Source organism: Miscanthus floridulus, chromosome 8 (assembly GCF_019320115.1).
Source record: "Miscanthus floridulus cultivar M001 chromosome 8, ASM1932011v1, whole genome shotgun sequence".
In the NCBI taxonomy this organism is placed as follows: Eukaryota; Viridiplantae; Streptophyta; class Magnoliopsida; order Poales; family Poaceae; genus Miscanthus; species Miscanthus floridulus.
In genome coordinates this window covers 33,136,599-33,157,798 of record NC_089587.1, presented here as the reverse complement: position 1 = coordinate 33,157,798, position 21,200 = coordinate 33,136,599, and the positions used below count along the sequence as shown (strand labels likewise).

The following is a 21,200-nucleotide window of genomic DNA, read 5'->3' as shown; positions in this document are numbered from 1 at the left end:
GTACTGTAACCCTCTAGGTATGCTCGATTATGCATGTATCAGCTTAGAACCGATATGAACCACTCGTAGGACCACATTTCATGCAAGTAGCAAGGGCCCAGCGCCTGTATTTGATGAACCATGTGAATCATGAGATGTGGCATTATATGAAAAAAGCAGGAGGTAAATATATCTCTAGTTGGTTTTATGTCTCCACCATAAATTCATGTAGGGCACTCAGCTCTTTCTTACCAATCGTCTTCTATGAGATCTTCGAAAAGAAGTAGCACATGTGGGTGATGGTCATTTTCAAGAACTCTGGCTTTATAGCCCTAATTGCAATAGGTAAAAATACTGTCAGCATCACATGACAATCATGAGCCTTGCAGTGTGTTATTGATAAGTCCTTCATCGACACTAGCTTCTTCACATTAGTTGAAAAGCCAGTCGGGACTTTGACCCCTCTCAGGAAAGTACATATAGCTCTCTTTTCTTCTGGTGTTAGGTTGAAGCACGCTGCGGGCAGAGTGTATTTTCCATTAGTCTTAGGTACCGGGTGAAGCTGTGGCATCACATTTAGCTGCACCATGTATTTCCGTGATTTCAGACCATCCTTTGACTTACCTGTGTCCATCAAGGTAGCAATGAGACTCTCAAAGACATTCTTCTGCATGTGCATAGCATCAATGGCAGGGGGACCTTCAAGTCTGGCCAATAAGGCAGATACTGAAAGAAGATAGATTTTTTCTTGAAACGTACGCCTTTGACAAGAGGTGTGCTTCTATCTCAGTTCGTCCCATCTGGATTCTTCTTTCCATAGATGACGCATATGTTTTCACCATTTTGTACACGCGTTCTCTGTTATGACGTCTCTCCGGAGGGGGTTCAATCTTTGGAGTATTGTCATAAAATCTAAAGAACAATTCGCTACAGTACTTATGACCTGTCTTTAAGAAGCGACGGTTCTTTAGGTAAACTATCTTCTTGGATGCATCTAGGAACACCCATGTAGTATCATCCAAGCAAACTAAGCATCCTGTCTTCTCTTTGATCTGTCTAGACAAAGCAAACATCATGGGATAATTATTGGTAGTAACAAATATTATTGCTCTACATATGAAGTCCTCCTTTCAGAACGCATCGTACATCGGTTCCCCATGCCTCCATAGCCTCTCCATTTCTTGCATCAAAGGCTCGAGGAACACATCTATATCAATGCCTAGGTTGTTTAGGGACAGAAATAAGAATAGTGAGGAGAATATACTTTCTCTTCTGACACAACCACATTGTGATGTTGTTGTGGTAGAACCGCCTAATCTAATGCCTTCCAGGAGTACTTGTCTTCCATTAGACACTAAGTACTCAAGGGAGGGCACCAAATTACACAGTTCAGTCGAGCACACCCTAGGGAGAACCCAAAAATCCACATTTTTCATCAGGATCACAAATGAGATAATAAAGCTTACACCATTTAACCATTTCTTACATTACTTTTAATACAACATCAGAGTATAATATTTCTTGTTGATAACAACATAATATGATCATGTTATCAGAGTTATGAACAATTTAATTTAATAACGGAATATAAACATGTGATCAGAGTTACATAAGAAATAATTATCTATTCATGACATGATGAAATATTGATATATAGACTATGATAACAGATTATAAATCTTTCATTTATAAAAGCATTTAGTAAGAGTTATAAATAAAGACTATGATCGCAGCGTAAATGAATCCTCTCTGAGCCCACCAAGAGGGATCCACACATAAGAGTCAGCTCTAGCATCCGCCTATTACCACAACAGGGGGAAATAAAACTCTGAGTACTCAATTATACTCAGCAAGACTTACTCGACAGTAGAAAAGAAAAGACTCCAAGGATATGCAAGGCTATCTGACTTATGGGTTTATTGCATCTAAATGTGCATTACTAAAAGTGTGTCCTTATATTCCATTTTATTAGCAGTCAACATTGGTTCATTAACTAACCATTCTATGTAAGCACCTATGCTACTTTCAAGCAGGTGGTAAGCAATCAGAATCATTTTATCATCTTTCATCTTTTAGTTCTTACTACTGTTGCTAGACTATAGACAAGTCATACCGGAACAGTCAGCGATTCATGAATCAATGTGCCCAGCTGGGTACCCCAAAACACACGCCCCGCTTGTACCCCAGGCACAAGCAGGACCAACCCACTACTCTCCTATCACGGGGTCCAGGATCCTTGTCCAAACTTGGACTCCAAGCCCCTGCACCTGAGTCCCAGACTCAGTGCGGTGCTTGGACCTCCACCTAGAAACCACCTCTAAAAGTTGGTACGGAAAGAGTTGGAACCCACAACAAGAGAGTAGCAAGCCTTCCCTGCGTCCATATACAAGTATGTGTTCAGGATAATAAATCTATGACCTGCCTAGAACCTAATGCAATGGCCGGTTCTTAATCGACATAGACAGGGAAACAGTGTAACCAAGCTATGCCCCATTGGCTGTAGGACTACAACCCCTTACACCTACCAATACCCATACCATCCCTGCCTAGTCTCCATTTATCATTCATATATATATTCCAAGTGATAATAATATAGTAACAACAATAATATATTTTCCTATCTCTCAGCGAGTGACATGCAATCACTCGACTTCTATCGGAGACCTATAGCATAGCAATCTACACGATCCTATCATACTAGTAAGATTCATGGGATAAAGAGATATATATGCAAGTGGGTTTCATTCAACTCCTTAAAACTTAAAGCATAAATATAATTTAAAGTGTAGAAAAGTAGGGGTTATGCACTGGGGCTTGCCTGGGTAAAATATAACCAAAAGTTAGTATTCCATCTTTGTGTCCTGATCTCTGGCACCATCTTTTTCAGCTACTCCATTTGATACCATTGATCCACCAGTCGTTCCTATTATGATATGCAATGCGATGCAGAGATGATGCAATAGTTAATTAACCAGGCAACAACAACTCTTAAAATAGAGTATATACTACGAACTAACAAGCTAGCTCTAATGACTAGCATACTAATCTACATATCAACATCAGTCGAGAAAGATGTCATTTCCAAACAAGCATTTTAGTTATACAATTCCAAGGTGTTTCTTTATTTCATTCTATTGATTTAATCTTTATTCGAAATAGGGTATCATTATCTATCTGGCAAACTAATTATTCTAGGAGCTACAAAAATTATAGTGAGCAGCTAATAATATTAGTAATTTATTGTAAAAATTTTAAGGGGAAATTGGCTGGCGGACACCTACAGTGGTGGTCGTTTGCTGGTGGACACCCAAAGTGGAGCTGTATGCTAGAAGACACTCTGGTTTGTTGTAATTATGACAGAGGACACCGCGGGCCGGTTTCCACCGGTTGAGGAGAGAGAAAAATTTAGTTTGGACATCTGTTGCCCCTGAGCCACGTTTGGGTCTGGTTGGACCAACTAATAACCGACCCGAGACTGGTCTGGTTCCCTACGTCGGAGCAGAGGCAATCCGGCGACGTCGCTTGACAGAGCTCCCGGCTTCGAAGGTCCCGACGAGCGTGCGCAGGGGATGGAGGAAGCCGAGGCAAAGCCGTCTATGAATAGGGCTCGGGTGGAGATGGCCTCCGGAGATGGGAATGGGGATGACGGATCTCGGCTTTGAGCCCATCGTTGATGGCGGGCGCGAGCCAAACGGCTGGCGGTGTTTCCCCCGCTGGATCTGGCTACGTATGACAGGGCAGTGCGCCTTCCCTAGCGTGTGCGCGTCGCAAAGCATGGCAAGGTCCTTGACATCGAGGCCGTTGGCCGGCGAAGGCCTAGACCATGAGGCTGATGTCGCCGTGCAGGAGCAGAAGCTCGCCGCAGCTAGCGGCGTTGGATGTGAGGCCATACCAAGAGAGGAGCGCGAGGGCGAGGGCGAGGTCCCTGAGCACGGAGATGGCGGTGGCGAGGTGCACGCCGAGGAGAGGGGAGCGGGGCGCACGTCAGGCGATGAGGTGTCATCCGGGAGTGGGGTGTGAGGACATGAGGTGCGGCCGCGTCTGCTAGGCCTGTTCAGGCTAGACACAAGGTGCCATCCGGAGGCTCTCGGAGCTACCGAAGCTGCGAGGCGACTCCAGTGAGTTCCGCCAGCTAAGCACTGCGACCCTCGACAGCTTGAGGAGGCACTGCGCCACCTCCCTAGGTCGTGGGACGGTGCGCAGGGTCTTGCCTGACACACCCCTCGATGAGCCTAACCACCATGACCATGGTGTCCTATGGGTAGCTCCCCGCCGACAGCGTTGGGTCCACGAGCTCCTCCAGCCGCTCGGCCATGTCCTAGCGCGACCTGCACCCGCTGCGCCCACGTCAGAAGCGCGGCTGCGCCCGTGGTGGCCGCGAGGAGGCGGTCCCACAGCGTGCCATGCTCGGCGTACTTGGTGATGAGGTACCACTAGCCGTGGTGGTGGCACAGGCTGATGAGGTGGATTAGGTTGAGGTGGTTGATCTTCTGCATCATCTCCACCTTCGTCGACACGTTCCGATCGACCACCTCGACTGCCGCGGCGTCACCGTTGAACGCCGCTGCGGTACACCGACCTACTGATGTGTCGGTCGGGGCTGAAGTCGTCGGTGGCCGCCTTGAGCTCCGTGTAGGTGTACACCTTCAGTGAGGACTTGATGTCTGTCATGGAAATGCTCGAGAATGCCTCGCTAGTGGAGAGCGAGAACTCACCGCTGGTGAGGGTGAAACCCAACGACGTCGCCGCTCTATCATTGCCTGTTTTACCTCCCTTCTTGGCCACTTCAGTCGGTGGCTAGAATGGCGCGTGCTCGCCTCCTCCTCGTCCTCAGAGCGAGGAAAGCTCCAGCAGAGACAATCATGGCAACGATAACCACCGCCACAGCAACGCCAATGTAGACCCCGACATGGCTACTGCTCTTCTTGCTTGGCGCCGGCGCTACCACCGGCGGAGGCATCGGTGGCGTCTAGATGCGCGACACGTTAGGCTGCGCGCTGACGGGGATGAGCAGGGTGGTGTAGGGGAATATGGTGAACGGCGGCTACAGCTAGTTGGCCTCTGCGACGGTCTAGGCGTCGACCCCGAACCACGCGGCCACGGTGGCGAGTTCGTCTGACACGTCGATGAGGTAGCTGATGAGGAACCTGGCCCTGGCTGCGGCCTGTACCACGGTCAGGCATGCGCAGCGGAGCGGCACGGGGAGGGACTGGCCGGCATTGAGGCTCTACAGTGGCGCACCGTGGAGTCCCTGCGCCTCGAGCGCCTGACACGATGTGAGGCCCTAGAACGTGTTGTTGGCGATGATGAACAGCGTGTCGCCGGCCGTGGTGACGTACGTGGCGTTCCACTAGTAGAACCGCTCCCCAGCATGGCCGTGCAGGCGCAGGTCGTTGAGACCAGCACCCAGGTGCCCACCAGGAGCGGCGCGTCCACCCTGACGCCGGTGGCCTGCTCGTTGTCGTTGTGCGCCAAGACGCTGGCGGGGTTGGCGCCGAGGAGCGCCCCGATGGAAGCGAGGCTCGAGCGCGGCGCCCGGGCGGTGAATGTGAGGAAGGTCGAGCAGGACGGTGGTGCGCTACTACCGGCGGCGCCGCATAAGTAGCCCTGCAGACCTGCGGGTCGGTTATTAGCTGGTCCAACTAGACCCAAACGTGGCTCAGGGGCACTGGATGTCCAAACTGAATTTTTCTCTCTCCTCAACCTGGTGGAAACTGGCCCGCGGTGTTCACTGGCATAATTACAACAAACAGAGTGTCTTCTAGCATACAGCTCTACTTTGGATGTTCGCCATCAAACGACCACCACTGTGGGTGTCCACTAGCCAATTTCCCCAAATTTTAAAGTCAACACTATCACCGATTTATCACGGAAATTCCTATAAGTTTATGTCTTAACGATATTAAGTATGTTAAAATAATTAGAGCAATCCTAAAAACATACAGAACCTATGCGAATGAAATACCCTATCATATAGATCCTGATTTTAGAAACATAACAAAATTAGTATCATAATTTTTGGACAGCTACACAAATTTATATTGATTTTACAAGTTTATTTCTGAAAACTAAATTAGCAATTGCATTAGAAAACTAAAGGGGCCCGCTGCCCACCAATTCGGCCCAAGCGGCTCAAGGTGGGAGTGCGTGCACACACAGCCCAAGGCGGGGCGTCGAGCAGGCCACGGCCGCGGAGGCGCAGGGCTGAGCGGCCCAACAGGCCGGCCCACACAGCGGCCCTGGCGCGGGCACGTATTTTGTAGAAAGACCCCGTGCTTTTCTCTATTCAACCCGAGATCCACAAGCACTGTGATGCACTATTTGTTAGAGTCACTGCAATTAGCATTTGGAACCCTGAAACATTCTCTATTTCAATTTCTCACCCATCATCTTCCATGGGCGAGGCAGAGGAGCAGAGGGGACACTAGCCAGCGGTCGATCCCTAGCCGGGGAAGGCACAACGGTGGTGGGAAGCCCACCGGCGAGGTGCATGGGAGCCCGTGTGGCCTTGGGCTAGCCACGGCAAGACCTGGGCTGGCCCTCGGTAGCTTGCCCACTGCGAGCTGTGGTGGTGGGCACGGTGGCTGTGGTGGCGTCGACCAGGCGGGGATGGCGGGACGACGTGCGGGGCATCGGTTGCACCATCCGCACGCGTGGGCTACAACACCTCGACCACACGTGGCCGTTGGAGCACTTGCGGCGAGCATCAGCAGCAGGGATGGCCTAGCGTGGATGACGGTGGGCGGCGCAGCACGGCAATGTCGGCGCGCCGGTACTGGCAACAGCGTGGTCGCGCTGGAGGAGGCGCTCAGAGGGGCAGCACTATGGGGCTCGCCCGTGCTCATGCGTACTCACGAGGGGGGTGGACGATGGGCAGGAGGCATAGCGACGGTGGCTCGACGTAGGAGGTAAGCAGAGAGAGCGAGGAGGGCGAGCAGGAGTTGGGCTACGGACCAGCGCGGCCATGGGGCTCACTGTGCTTGTGCAGCATACGCAAAGGCCGGGCGACAGGCGGCAGTAGCCACGTTGGGTGCTCGTCTCGACAGAAGCGGGTAGAGACAAGACAGAGGCGGACAACAGAGGCAGGCAAACGGAGGCAGAGACCGAGAAAGAGAAAAGGCAGGGCTAAGGCAGTATGCGGCAGCAGTAATTCGGGTAGGTAGAATGAGCGGCCGAGAGCGAGCGGGGCGAGGTAGTTGAGGTGAGTAGCTGAGATCACTCGCTACTAGTGCTGGTTCACGAACAGAGCGCCAACGACATGTCCAATGCGTTCTAGCGAAGTTCGGTCAATTTTTGCGTGAGAATCGTAACTCTAACGTAGCCGCGACCTGCACCGCGTCTTAGTATACACCTAACTGCAACCGATCGTGTGAAAACATAGATGTAGTGCTTAACTATTTTTGTTGGAAATCGAATGCCAAAATGGCATTGTCTACTATCATTTCATACTTAAAAGAATTCAAGGTTCCAGTTAGAACTACTACTCCAAGCACTTTTGGTTTAATTTTTAAACGGTCAAAACTTTACCGAACTTTACCAACAACCATTTCACGACATAGCACACACCATATACCAAACAATAGAACCAAAACATCAGGGCATTATTTAACTATTTTGCATTTTAAAAATCACCAAAAAGTGTACTTTCAACACAACTTCACATTTTTGCCGATTCACGAAAAGGCAAATTTTAATTTCCAATTTGATTTTTGAGCTATCAAAAATACCATGGAACAACATCCATTCACCAAATCAATGGTTGCATTTTTAACTACTAACTTGCACTTCAAATTTTTATTTAAGTTCTAATTACAAGTTATATTTTATTTTGTTTATAAAAATTGTTTTCATGCTCAATCCAACAAAACAAGCCATTCGCCATTTACTTGATAGAATCGTTATCGGACATTTTTAAATACTTTTACGCACTAAGTGAATTAACTCAGATATTTAGTTTAGTCCATCAAAGTGAACCACATAAGACTCGCTCGTCGTTCCATGTGTGTTTTAAAACCCCGAAAATTTATTGGCTGATTCCTCTTAGGTCTAACCTAGGTGCCAAGTGAGCTCATAACACCAGAGGTGTTACAGTTGTACATGGTCAAGATCACTAGCCAAGTGTTGTGGTCGCTCATCCTCTCATTGAAGAGATTCATTCCATCGGCGCTCAAGCCAAACCGTACATTCCTTGCCACTAACTACAATCAGGCAATCCATCATCCACCTTACGCTCATCATCCCACCATATCATGAGTGCGACTTCTTTAGGGTTTAGGAAGATTCATCTCAAGCGGTCGGTCACTGGCAGCTACCGCATTACCAAGGCAAGAATTCTTCTCTACTTTGCATCGTTGTCTAATGGAGTGTCCTTTGAGGGCTGAGATTCTTGTACAACCTTTTTTGTATCCTTCTTATTGCTCTTTTTCCCTGTGGAGGCTTCGTCCCCACCGTAAAGGTCATTGTTCTTGTACCGGTTGGCCCCACACCGGGGACATTTATCCAGTGACTTGAACGTTTTGCCATGAAAAAGGATACATTGGTTGGGGTATGCATGGAGTTTTTCAACCCCCATTGTCAATGGACTTATGACCTTCTTTCCTTGGTATGTGTTGGCGGGAACTGAGTTTGGTTGTGGTAGCACCCATAATAGGAGACACAATAGATTATTGAAACTATAGTCTGACCAGCCGTACTTAGCCTTCAGGATGAGTAGCTCAAGCACAAAACGTAGCAATGTCCAATGTGTCGGATAACCCTTTTCAACACCATACACAATCTCCTTCGATGCTTTTGTCACCCTTTCTAAATTTTCTAGACCTTTCGGGCTCTTTAGTAAAATCTTTGGTCCAAGGGCTTGAATCATGTCCTTCAAATCATCTTTATCACCGACACGTGCTCCGCTATCATTATTAGCACCACCTTCGTTGTTACCATACCAACCATCAGCATCACCACCTTGTTCATTGCCAAACTCAGAATCCATTCGGTGCATCAAGCTCTGCTGAATATTGGGACAGAGATTCTAGGGTTTCGTCGTCGTATTCCTCATCCTCGTCGTTAACAATAATCGTTTCACCATGATGAATCCACACTGTGTAGTCCTCAACAAATTCTCGTATAATCAAATGTGATATGATGATAGTCACATCTGTCCATGCCATATGGTTCTTGCAATCTTTACAGGGGCAGATAATTGTATCCTTATTCTCTTGTCAATAGTCGTTGCATGCTTCTCTGCGGCTTTAATAAATTTATCCACCTCTTCACGGAAACCCTGCCTTGAACCTTAACGAACCATACATCCAAGAGTTTCCTGTACTTCATCTTTTACAACAACAACAAAAGAAACATTAAAAGACTATTTATTCATATATATATATGAATTAAATTAATAATTACGTGAAAACAATTGTATATACTTCAGATATATATATATATATATATATGAATATAAATCAAATATAATTACATGAAGCATACAAACACACCATGGTAGAGAAAAATTAAATAATGGTCCATTTATCCATAAATAATTAAAATATATATTTAGTGATTACAATAAACTAATTTTAAAGACAATAATTAGCAACAATTATATTTTACCCAATATCTTTCATGCAAACCATAGTCCAATTTCATCAAACATAAATTTATAAAAACAAAATTAATAAAAAAACCAAACCCTAGATCTAGATCTACATGCACATGAAACATCCATAAAACTAACTAATTGTTCACTAAAATAAAAATACATGGACCAAATAAGGGTATGATCTTGTTCCCCTACCTAATTTATCCTAGTACATTCAAAACTTGGATCTAATTTGCTTCATAAGTAGCTCAAGCATCATAGAAGAGAGAGAAAAGCAAAACTCTAATTACTTACTAACTAACCATTAAAAGTTCAAAAAAGTGTGGAATAATATTTTCTTACCTTCTACGACCTCTCTACCAAAGAATTTGAGACCAAAACCTTTCCCCTTAGTAGAGCAATTTTTAGAAGGTGCCCAAAGCCTCCCTACTATTTTTTCACGGGTTAGAGTGAGTACCCGAGGAGTAAAAAGTGGATGCAGGTATTTATACGTGAGTCATTTATACGGACGGCTGATGATTGAACTATCCCTACAAATCGTAGGTATTTATACGTGGGGCATTTGTAGGGGCGGCTGGTGATTGGGCCGCCCCTACAAATCGCAACACCGGGAGTGGCGGGTGAGTGAGCCGCTCCTACAAATCGACCCATTTGTAGGGATGACTCGTATCACCAGTCGCTCCTACTGTTTTATTTGTAGGGGTAGCTAGTCTCGTGAGTCTCGAGCACATCCATTGTAGGAACGGGTTCATCATCGGGCGCTCCTATAAAAAAAAAATTATTTCATTACTACGAACGTTTTTTTATAGTGCTCCCCTGGAATCCGAGATGGCGAAACGTCCTGGCACCTGGCTCCATCCGTTGACCGGCAGCAGTCAGTGCCACGGTGATTGTACGTTACGTTCTTCTGGAAGTACCAAGTATTTGCATTATGATTGATTTTTTCCCTATCTGCCTGCGTGCATGATTAATTGCGAGTTTTTGGAAGCTAGCTACCACCAAGATGCACGGCGTCAAAACGCAACATGGTATCCGGTGAGACCGTCTTCAAGCGAGAATGGACACCCAAATCCAAAATAGATAGAAGAAATCTTAAAATTAGCCTTTCTATACGAAAGACCTATTTTAGATTATCTGAGAGCCACAACCCAAATATGGGCAGCCTTTCTCCTGGAAACCCATTTACAGAAATGATTCTCTTTTGAATCTTGTTGTTGGAGAAGATGCCGAATATATATTAAACATTTTGCTTGTAGCGCTACCTAAAGAATGAATGGGTCTTATATTTTAGTTTAGGTGTTGTTGTTGTTGTTGATAGCCTGACAATCATGGTCTGGTAACGTCAACTTTCCATTCCCTTTGTGAAACACGGCTAACTATTAGTTTAAAATGTGTATCGGATTTACGCCTTAAACTTTAAGCATTTATATTTTTTCTATATTTATTCTAGAAGTAAAGGTGCTATTCCATTTTTTTTGGGGGAGGGGGGAGGAGGAGGATTTTGCTTCAATACTTAAGATAAGTCCATTACAATCAAATTGCAGAGAAGACTGGTAAGAAGCTAGGAAGGCTAAGCCAAATAAAATTCTGTTTACTATCCAGCGCATCCTTAGCAAAGAGAGATGAGCTGCGATGTTTGCCGTTTTGTAAAGGTGCTAATCATTTAGTTAGAGGCGACGCACTCAACTGGTTGATAATGAGATGATGCCTAGTACTTTATTAATCATAAAATATAGGAGTATATATATATTTAGTCTCTTGAAGGTTCTCGTATAGATGTGGTTTTCATACATGCATTGACATACGTGATCTATTGCGCATGGGCTTAAGTATAAATTTCAAACTAATATGAGCCCTTTCAAATTTTCTAGTTTTTTTTTTTATTTTTTGAGGGGATTTTCTAGATTTTTTCTGATTGTCTCGGAATTTTCCTTCTCGCGTGGCCCATTTTCTTTTCCAACCCGTTTTGTCACCTTGGCCCTTTAAGTTATCTCGGCTGTTTTCACATGCCTTCTGTAGCCCATTCACTTTGGTTGGGCTTTCCATCCCAACACGGCTCTGCCACAGCTGCTTGCTATGACTCTACGAGACTTGGCGGGCGGTCGGGCCGCATTAGCTGGGTACCACGTGCTGACGTGCCGACGTGCGCGCGGTTGAGACCGTGGACGGCGGTGGCGTAGCTCTATTCGTGCGATGACGGCCAGGGCGCGCTAAATGCAGAGGAGCCAAGTCGAGCCGGCAGCAGGAGCGAGTGTGCTAGCTGTTTGCAACGGCTGCCCTCAGGCGGCCTCGTGCTAAACTTCGGGTAGACCAAGCTTGTTGATCAACTGGCTCACAATAAGCTAGTGCTAATATTGGAGCCTACCTTACAGGGTAGATCAAGCTTGCAGTTTTGGAAAATTTGTGGAGGAGCAATGATCTTTCTTGACTCGCCTCAACAGATAGCAGGTGGTTGACAAGTCACCGAACCTCGATAGGAAAATCGTATGTCTTTCTCCATTGTGGTTTGCATTTCCTATACTGGATCTTTAAGTGTATATCTCTTGTGAGTGTAGTTGCTTGTGCTAGCGTGTGTAAGCTTGCTGTTCACCTTATTATATTACTAGTATGAGTAGAAGCTCTTGTGCATAGTATTGTTGTTCTAGTTGCTTAGGTTGCTTTACCTTGCAATGCAAAATTACGTAGGAGCTCTTGCTAGTCAACTTAGCTGCCGCATCACTTATGTTGTGTGCTAAGGTTCTAGTGTTGTCACAGAAGGGGTGAAATCGTTATCTAGCCATTAGTTTAATCTGGCATCTGATCCAGCTAGGATTGATGATTAAGTTTTAGAAACGACTATTCAACACCCTTCTAGTTAGCTCCTGGATCCTAACACCGAGGTGTCCCATGGCAGCGCACGGCAGCATGCCATGGCACTCGTTATGTTGTGGCAGCACGTCCTGCCTCTCGCTGTCTCCCATTGCGGCAGTTAGTCTCTCGTTACGGCACACAACCTCGCTCCCTCCCCTGTCATGGCACCCTATCTCCTGCTATGATACTCGTCAACCTCCTATCGTCTTCCACAACGGCACTCAACCTCCCGTTGTCTCCCATCGGGGCACTCGGCCTCCCACCATCTCTTGTTGCGGCACTCGCCCCCTCCCCCGTCGTGGCAGTCGACATCCGTTGTATCCTACTATGGTACTCATCCTCCCGCTATGGCATTATTGACGAGATGAAAACAGGGAAACCAGCCTTGGCTAGTTTGCATAGTACCAGAAACCGGCCTAGACTGTTTTTTTCGGAGAAAACTCCCTGAAGCACGATTTCCTCATTTGGACTAAAATTTTGGCTTTGTATATATGATTTTCGATTGTTTTGACAAGAAGAATCCAAAAGTGAAGTCTAATTCATATTTTGTAAAAGTAAATCCGGTCTAGACTGATTTGGAAACCAGCCTAGGCCAGTTTTCTCTAAATTTGTCCGAGTTGTTCAATTTGAAATTCAAACAATATTTAGTACAGCTTTTTATTACTAGAAATGGGAATATAATGGGATACTCATTTCTTTGACCCGTGTATACACTAATCATGGAGTGCCTTTTTCATGAACGAACAGCTAGCGTGCATGCATGTGTCCCTCTGAATCTGACAATCAATTGATGGCCGGCAACAATCAGCTCTTGTTAGTTAACCTTCCCGCAGTTGGCCCTGATCTGGCCGGCGGTTCCGGTGAGCGGGCTGATGTTCCCCATCTTGATCATAGCGGTGACGAAGTCCGAGGCGAAGAGCGTCGGGTTGGTGCTGTACTGCTGCACCAGCGCGTCCTGCGACCCGCCGTTGAAGAGCTCCTGGTCCGAGTGCAGCAGGCCCTTCTTCTTGACCAGGTTCCCGAAGTAGGCGTTGTCGAAGGTGAGCTGCGTCGTCGTGTCGAGCGGCGCGAGGTTGGTGTCGGTTGCGCCCGGCGTGGCCGAGCAGCTCCTCCTGAGCAGCTTGGCGAACTGCTGGTTGATGTTGGCGTCGTTGTAGATGTGGCTGCGGTAGTTCTTGCACTGCGCGAAGCCGATGCTGTGCGCGCCGGAGAGCGCCGTCATGTCCGTCGCGCTCAGGCCCTTGTTCGCGAACGCCGTGATCAGTGCGCCGACGCTGGACGCCGGCGAGGGGAGGTCGCTGTTCGCTTGGCTCTGGCTCGCCGTCGTCGAGTCGCGCCGGCCGAGAGACACGTCCCAGGTCGGTCCACCGAGCTGGATTCAATCAACAGCCGATCGATGAGGAAGCTAGGTTACTATTGTATATATAAATATATATGCTGCGATGGCATGTTGCAGGCAAACAAAACAGCTGCTGCAGCCAACAGGCGCAGGTTGGTTCGCTGATGACTGACCAGGTTGACGCCGTCCCGCGCGGCGAGGGCGACGATGTCGGCGCAGGAGACGACGCCGGGGCAGTTGGCCTCGACGGCCGTCTTAATGTTGTTGATGACGTCGTAGCCGAGGACGGAGTTGGCGTTGGGGCCAGCGTTTTTCTCGCCGACGAAGCTGCCCGGCACGTCGTCCAGAAGAATCGAGGCGTCGCAGCCCTGACGCATCACGTACGTACCAAACGTCAACATACGTGCATGATGACACAAATATACATGGGATACAGCAATACCACCGTACCTGAACGAAGCAGTCGTGGAAGAAGAGGCGGAGAAGGGAGGCGCCCATCCGGGGGTTGCTGTTGATGGCACTAGTGACGACGGAGCGCACTGTGGACTGCAGCGACGGGCAGCTGGTGTCGTAGAACGACGTCGAGAGCTGGCCATAGGCCACGGAAGAGAGAAGCAGGAGAAGGGCAAGGAACATGCAATGGCCGGTCGTGGACGAAGCCATGGTGGCGATCAGCTCACACACGATTGTTGCACAAGTACTTTAGCACAAGATCGATCGAGCTCTCCCTGTTATAGCTGGTTAGCCTTGCTATTTGCTAGCTAGGGTTTCCTTGCGACTGTGTGTGTGTGTGTGTGGGGTGGGGGGTTATATAGCTTCGTCTTTGCTCCTCCCCCCATGTGACATATCTTGGGAAGCTTATACGATACCGTCCATGTTGTTGCTAATCTGTGTACGTTTTAGTAGTAGTATATGCGGTATATTATTATTGTCCTGATGAATTCCTATATATATCGCGGCCAGTCGCTGGGTTGTAACGTACAACTGCAACCATCTACCGCCGACATCTGTAAATAAAGAAAGACTAATAATTTATCACCCAGCTTGAAATAACGGCCCTGTTCGGCTTACCCCATATTTGGCTTGTTCTGCTTCTTTTTTTAGCCGGAACAGTATTTTTCTCTCACAACAATTCAGCCGGAATAGTGTTTTCAGCCAGTTTCAGCTAAGTTTCAGACCAGCGAACGGGGCCGTACGCTGTTGCCAACAGAGAGTTTGTATATATGTTTATACAACCTGTTCGTTTCGTCGTAAACGATCATGGATTATTTACTAATGGCTGGTTTAGTATGAGAAAAAAATACTATTATAACTTATAATCCACGATCGTATACGAGAAAACGAACAGGCTGATACTGCCCAGCTAGCTGGCCTCTCGTGTGATCGAGAGGAAGGGTAACGTCGTCCGTACTCCGTAGAGCGGTGGAAATAAACTGACCAACGACGACGCACTCCATGTACACGCGTCGTGCATTAGGGCACGTGTGACTGTGGTTAATTGGGTTTGCATTGGATGTCCTAATCTTTTTCTTCTGCGATGACCGATGAGTACTCTCTGGACATTTTTTTACCACTATATAATAACTAGTTAACTACAGCTACAGTCTACAGGTACGTACATGAGCTGGGGCTGACAGAGGTGAATTATATTTAGGCCTGTTTATAGGGGCCCGCTGACCCAATAATAATGTATATAAATCCTTTAGTAAAATACTAAAATACAAAATCATTGATTGTAGGTGGGATATATATATATATATGCTGCCCGGCCCCTAGCTAGCTCGATCACCCGCTACGCCAGTAAGCCATCACAGCTAAACATGAAGACCATTTTTATGGACGCTACACGGGGGTGTTGACCTTGATTAGGGATATATAGGATACCCATGGAATACGTATGATGAGGCATCTCACCTCATATATAGGAAGATGCACATGCAAACGTACAACGTCCGCCGGATCGTTGTTGTACCAGCAAGCCAGCAACGCACTAAACGCGCCAGCCGTGATTATTCCCGCCGCCGTAGCGTCCATAATAATGCATGGTGGTACCTTGTGTTGAAGTTGAAATGTAAATTCATTGATTGAATGTATATTGTTGCGATTACACATGCCTATGATTGGGAAAGAGATCGACAGAGATCTCGATCGACAACTCTAACCCCTTTCACAATAAGTTTTCAACTTCTGATTGGAATGATGCCCCAGCTAATTATAAAACAGAGAGTTGAAGTCATAATTACTCTAGGTTCATATCACCAACCGTGCGGTTGTGAAACTCTCGCCTGACATTATTTCTTTTTAACATGTACATATGGTGCATTGGTGCCACGAACCGAGAGTGCCTCTACAGTGCATGTTCTGCAAGCGCCTTTACGCACTCCCGTGCAACATTTTCCTAACAAGTTAACATGTATGGTGCTTCCCTACCCGAAACAACCGAGTACCCATGTATCCATTGATATTTTTTTATTAGGAGTACTCCCTCCGTCTCTAAATAGCTGTCATTTTTATTTCTCGAGAAACAACTTTGACTAAATATATATATAAAGTTATTAATAGTTATGATACAAAATTAATATCATTACATAGATCGTTGAATCTATTTTCATAATAAACTTATTTAAAGATATAAATACATGCATTTTCTACAAATTCAGTTAAACTTACGGCACGGAAATAAAAAACGATAATTATTTAGGAACGGAGGGAGTATGTGTTAAAAGACATATAAGGGCATGTACAACGCCCGTCTTCTTCCCGTCTCTTCGACGCCAGTTTTGCAAAAACCACCTCACGAGAGCCCAGCGCCACGTCACCTCGTGAGGCGACGGCCATGTCCCGTGCTCCGAGGCGGAATAGACGCCGCAACAGCGATGTACAGCCTCGTCTCCAAGAGTCGACCGGGCGCTCGGATCCTGCGCGGTCAACAACCGATTTGGGCGCGCGCAGGCAACAGTTGATTTGGTCGGCGTATAGCGATGTACAGCCTCGTCTCCCTCGGTTGCTGCTACGGCGGCGGCGTCCCCGGCGCGCACATCTGGTCGTGGAAGTGGCTCGACAACGGCGGCCCGCAACCTCAATCGTGGTGGCGGCTCGGCCTTGGGCGCGGATTCTGCGGGCCGAACCTAGGTCGCGGAATCTGGCAGCGTTGATCCGATTTCTCCGTCGTTTGGGCGTTCAGTAGCTTGGGATCCATCATGGTAATCTCTTGGTCTTGCAAAATAAAGTTTTTTTTATGCTATTTGGATTAGTTATGTCGATCATGTAAGGTACTGAAGTAAGCACATTTATTGGCAGCTCATAGTTCCACAAATAATTTGGCAAGAACAGAGTATGCATCGCCACCTATGGTCCTATCAAGTTTCAACCATTGATTTTTTAGTTACATGTCCTAGACGTCTTAGTTCAGATTTCAGAGTTCACATAGCTTCCATTGATCTTTTTAGTTCAGATTTTTAGTTACAGTGTGATGGAGTGAGTGTTTCAGTTATATGAATCTGGTGTGTGTTTCAGTTATGAATCTTTGTTGTGTGGTGGTCACATTTATCTGAATCTCTGCATTTACAAAATCCATAGCCTGAATGTAATGTTAGAGTAATTTCGACTTCATATATGTATTGGTGCTGAAACTAACTATGCGCTGTAGCATACTTAGTATTGATGGTTATTCAAAACTAAAGATGCTTGAGGCCACAAAACTTGCCCACCTTACATCACAAGAGATCAAAGAGGGAAAGAAGCTTGATTTAGAGGGGAAGAGGCTTGAGAAAGAATCAAAGATGATGGAAACTTATAACAATCCCATCTCACAAGATACAAGTTCAATGTCAGATGAGGAAAAGGCCGAGCGAGTGGCTGCCATGAAGTGTCTTAGGAAGACACTTTTCCCTGAAAGTTTCTAAATAGGTATATAATTTAGTTAAGTTTTGAATTCTGAAGTTCAGTGAAACTTAGTTAAGTTTCTAAAAAAACTTCTATGTTCTGTGCACAGGATGGCATTCTGGAGTGATGAAACTTCTAAGTTCTGCATTCTGATGTTCTGTGATGAGTTACCTGAATGCTTCTAGTTACCTGAATGCTACTAGTGACCTGAATGCTTCTCAGTTAAATTTCTGTATTAAGTTTCAGTTAGACTGAATGTTTCTGAATGGACTAGTGAGTTATCTGAATGTGGGCTAGTGAGTTATTGAATGCTTCCGTGTGAACATGTGAGAGTTGACTGAATGCCTATAGTCATTCCACTGCCGTTTTTTTTGGTAACAAACTGCATGTTTCCCATGCATAACTGAAGCATTAGTGAGTGTGAACTGTCGTTAAAGTTATCCTTGATACATTTCAATCAAATGGCCACAAATGGTATACAAAAATTTATTTATAATTGATCCTAGCTAAATGCAAAGCATTAAGCGGCTTAGAGACGAACCCTGTCGGTGGGTTGTATGACTTGTCTTTATACATGTCTATAAGATAGATTCGACCTCTGTCTGTGGGTTGTACATGCCCTAACGTTAAAAAAGTATCCATTTGTATCCTATACCAAATTGGGTTCATCACCGCCTAAGGAAAAGTATCCATCTCTAATAATAACGACGGTGATGACTGATGAGCATGAATTCTTTCTGTCCTAGCATTTGCGAGGTCAAATATTTCTTTATCATAAGTAACTGAAGAAGTCCTATACAAGATCTCAAATAGAGAAATACCAAAAACTTCGTGTTTCCTAATCTGATCATGTTTTTGAACGTAAATTGCCAAACATTGCCTTCTTGGCCTTGGAGTTGACAATGTCAATAATTAGCTACAGGAAATAGTGATAGTTCGTTCTGAGCATTTCTCTCTTCATAAGGTCCACCTGCGCAGTCCAGCCAAATGCTACTCACGACAGCAACACTAGCTTCTCAATACTGCGACACTAGGTTTTCTGGGAAGAAACAAAGCTCTGCGTATATATCTTTGAAGTGGAACAAGGGAGTAATCGCAAAGTCTAAAAATGTAAAGAAAATGACTACCAAGATGCCCATTAGTGAGCATTCCTTTAGTGCACCACATTTGTGGGGTTCAACCTTTATGTTTAAGAAGTAATTAAAGGAGATATACACAAGATCTCAAATAGGGAAACATCTGAATTCGTGCTTACCTAGCCACAAGAGTTAATATAACTTATGTTTAGGTTTCAACTAAATACATCTTGAAGGTCCACAAAGGTGCAATACAAAGGATGACAACACATATCTTAATATTAATATCTGGAGGCCTCAACATAGTATCCACATTAATCCGCAAGATGCGCTACAGAAAAGATAAATTCTAAAACAATTTCTCATAATAATCAGAAACTTCTAGCCATTAATTTGGTCAACTATAATCATCATAGAGAATAGTAACCACTAAATTTATTATTTTTTCTAAAAAAATGATGCACTTCAGCCACCATTAAAAACTAAATAACTCCATAAATCTACATCTAGACTACCAACCTCTGCCATTATAAATATAGCACCCAAATTTGCTTATATATTACCTACCTCTACTATTTTGAAATGTACTATAAAGTAAGACCTTTAAATTGCATCTAAATTAGCTACAGCTACTATTATAAAACATAAACTAAAAATCACTTGAATCTACATCCAAATCACCAATATAAACCGTTATGAAATTAAAATAAATAAATAAAGTACAATGTATATATTTTTAAACCATCTACCACTTTCAATTATGTCACCATATGTACCAAGTATACATACATACCATGGCGATAAATATATATTTTTATGGTGTACCGATAGTGAAAGAAAGCCTTCAACAAACAACATACAATGATACAAACAACTCATTATAAAACAATTAGAACTCTATGATAGTTATTTTTTTTTGCTAAAACATAGTTAAATTGTACGTAGGTACTCTATTTTTATAACACAATATTAGTACCTAGAACTCTTTGGTAGAGGAAGCTCCAGATTTTTGAGTGTCGTAGTGCAAGATGAAATGACTTGTGCTATTGTAGAAACTAAGAGTGAATTCTAACTCAGACGTAGAATCTTTTTTTTTTTGTAAAATATAAAACATAAATTTTAAGATACAAATGAGTGTTAGAGCTTGAACTTAATGGAAATTATGAAAGTTAGATTTGATGCTTTCTTTTTTTTTAAAAGTTGTATTAGTCATGGAGTTTTGATATAGTTGTACTTATAAGAGAGACATTCATAGTTTCAGGCTTTTCACTCGACATTTTATAATTAGGTGTATTAGATGTTGGCATGTTATTTTTTAAGATATATTCAATACAAATTTTGTTACTCGAGATGGGATACCCACTTCCTCGAACCATATATATTATGTTAATTATGGTTCCTTTCATTCTAAATTATAATTCATTTTGGCTTTTCTAAATAAATAGTTGTTGCTATGCACATAAATATATGCTACTTCTAGATACATAGCAAAATATATGTATCTAGAAAAGATAAATCGACTTATTACTCGGAATGGAGGTAGTCCTAGAAAATATAAATTGGCTTATTGTGAGGAAAATGTAGTCTGTAGAAATAAGCATGGATGTCAATCCACACACGGCATCAGCCTGCAATTCGGTATCAATTTATTCATTTGGTATAATTGTTTCAATTCAAATTTGCTATCTCCATGCATTATATATAGATTATCTCCCTATTTGTGCTTTACCAATGGAGTTATGTATAAGCTTTTTCCTTCTACCATATGTATGCATACACTTAGGAGGAGCTTAACCTATGTAATGTGAGTGTCAAGTAGTGTGATTCATTCCATTCCAATCCTAGGGATCACAATAATTGACACAATAATTGACCCTCCCTTGTGCTACTAATGTTTTTCTTTTTGATGCTTTTGATTCTAGAGGGGGGGGGGGGGATTATGGACCAAAGCAAGCCCATCCATTTATGAATACTACAATAACATAAAACAGTTGTCATATTTGTGGTGATTACAAGTATGATGGGCAGATTGGTTCTAGAAAGGGAGAAGTGATCAATTATAGAGTAAGGGGGTGGCTTATGCCCATAATATCACATAAAGGGGACATATGATATTTGGTAAGAGCAAGGTAAGGTATTCACTTAGTTTTATACATTTTACAAGTGGTATCTATTATCATCATATGATCTTGCTCTTGCATTCATCCAAGCAAGCAGATAAAGAAAAGGGAGAGAATATAAGAAAAATGGCAACTAGCTAGGGCCATCTATGATTTTGGCAAATGTGTGACAACATGATTAATTGAACTAATGCGGTTTGCTAGTATATGTTGACAAAAGATGCTCGGCAGTCCACCGAGGGGGCTACCGCGATGGTAGATTGATCGGAGAGGTGAGCGAGATCAGGAGCGAGATGGTGACAAGACACAAGATTTATACAGGTTCAGGCCGTCAGCTTGACGTAATACCCTAATCCTGT

General features: G+C 44.6%; 1 protein-coding gene and 1 pseudogene across 1 annotated transcript; both read right to left on the bottom strand.

The window, feature by feature from the left end:
- Nucleotides 1-4,234: 4,234 nt before the first annotated feature.
- On the bottom strand, nt 4,235-6,612 carry LOC136468827 (protein LYK5-like; annotated as a pseudogene).
- A 6,482-nt stretch (nt 6,613-13,094) lies between these two features.
- LOC136471530 (peroxidase P7-like) lies at nt 13,095-14,511 on the bottom strand. Its single transcript, XM_066469267.1, has 3 exons — nt 14,211-14,511; nt 13,934-14,128; nt 13,095-13,793 (listed from the first exon to the last, which is right to left on the bottom strand). The coding sequence occupies exons 1-3, from the start codon at nt 14,421-14,423 to the stop codon at nt 13,236-13,238; spliced, it is 966 nt and encodes a 321-aa protein (XP_066325364.1). The 5' UTR covers nt 14,424-14,511; the 3' UTR covers nt 13,095-13,235.
- Between the last annotated feature and the right edge of the window lie 6,689 nt (nt 14,512-21,200).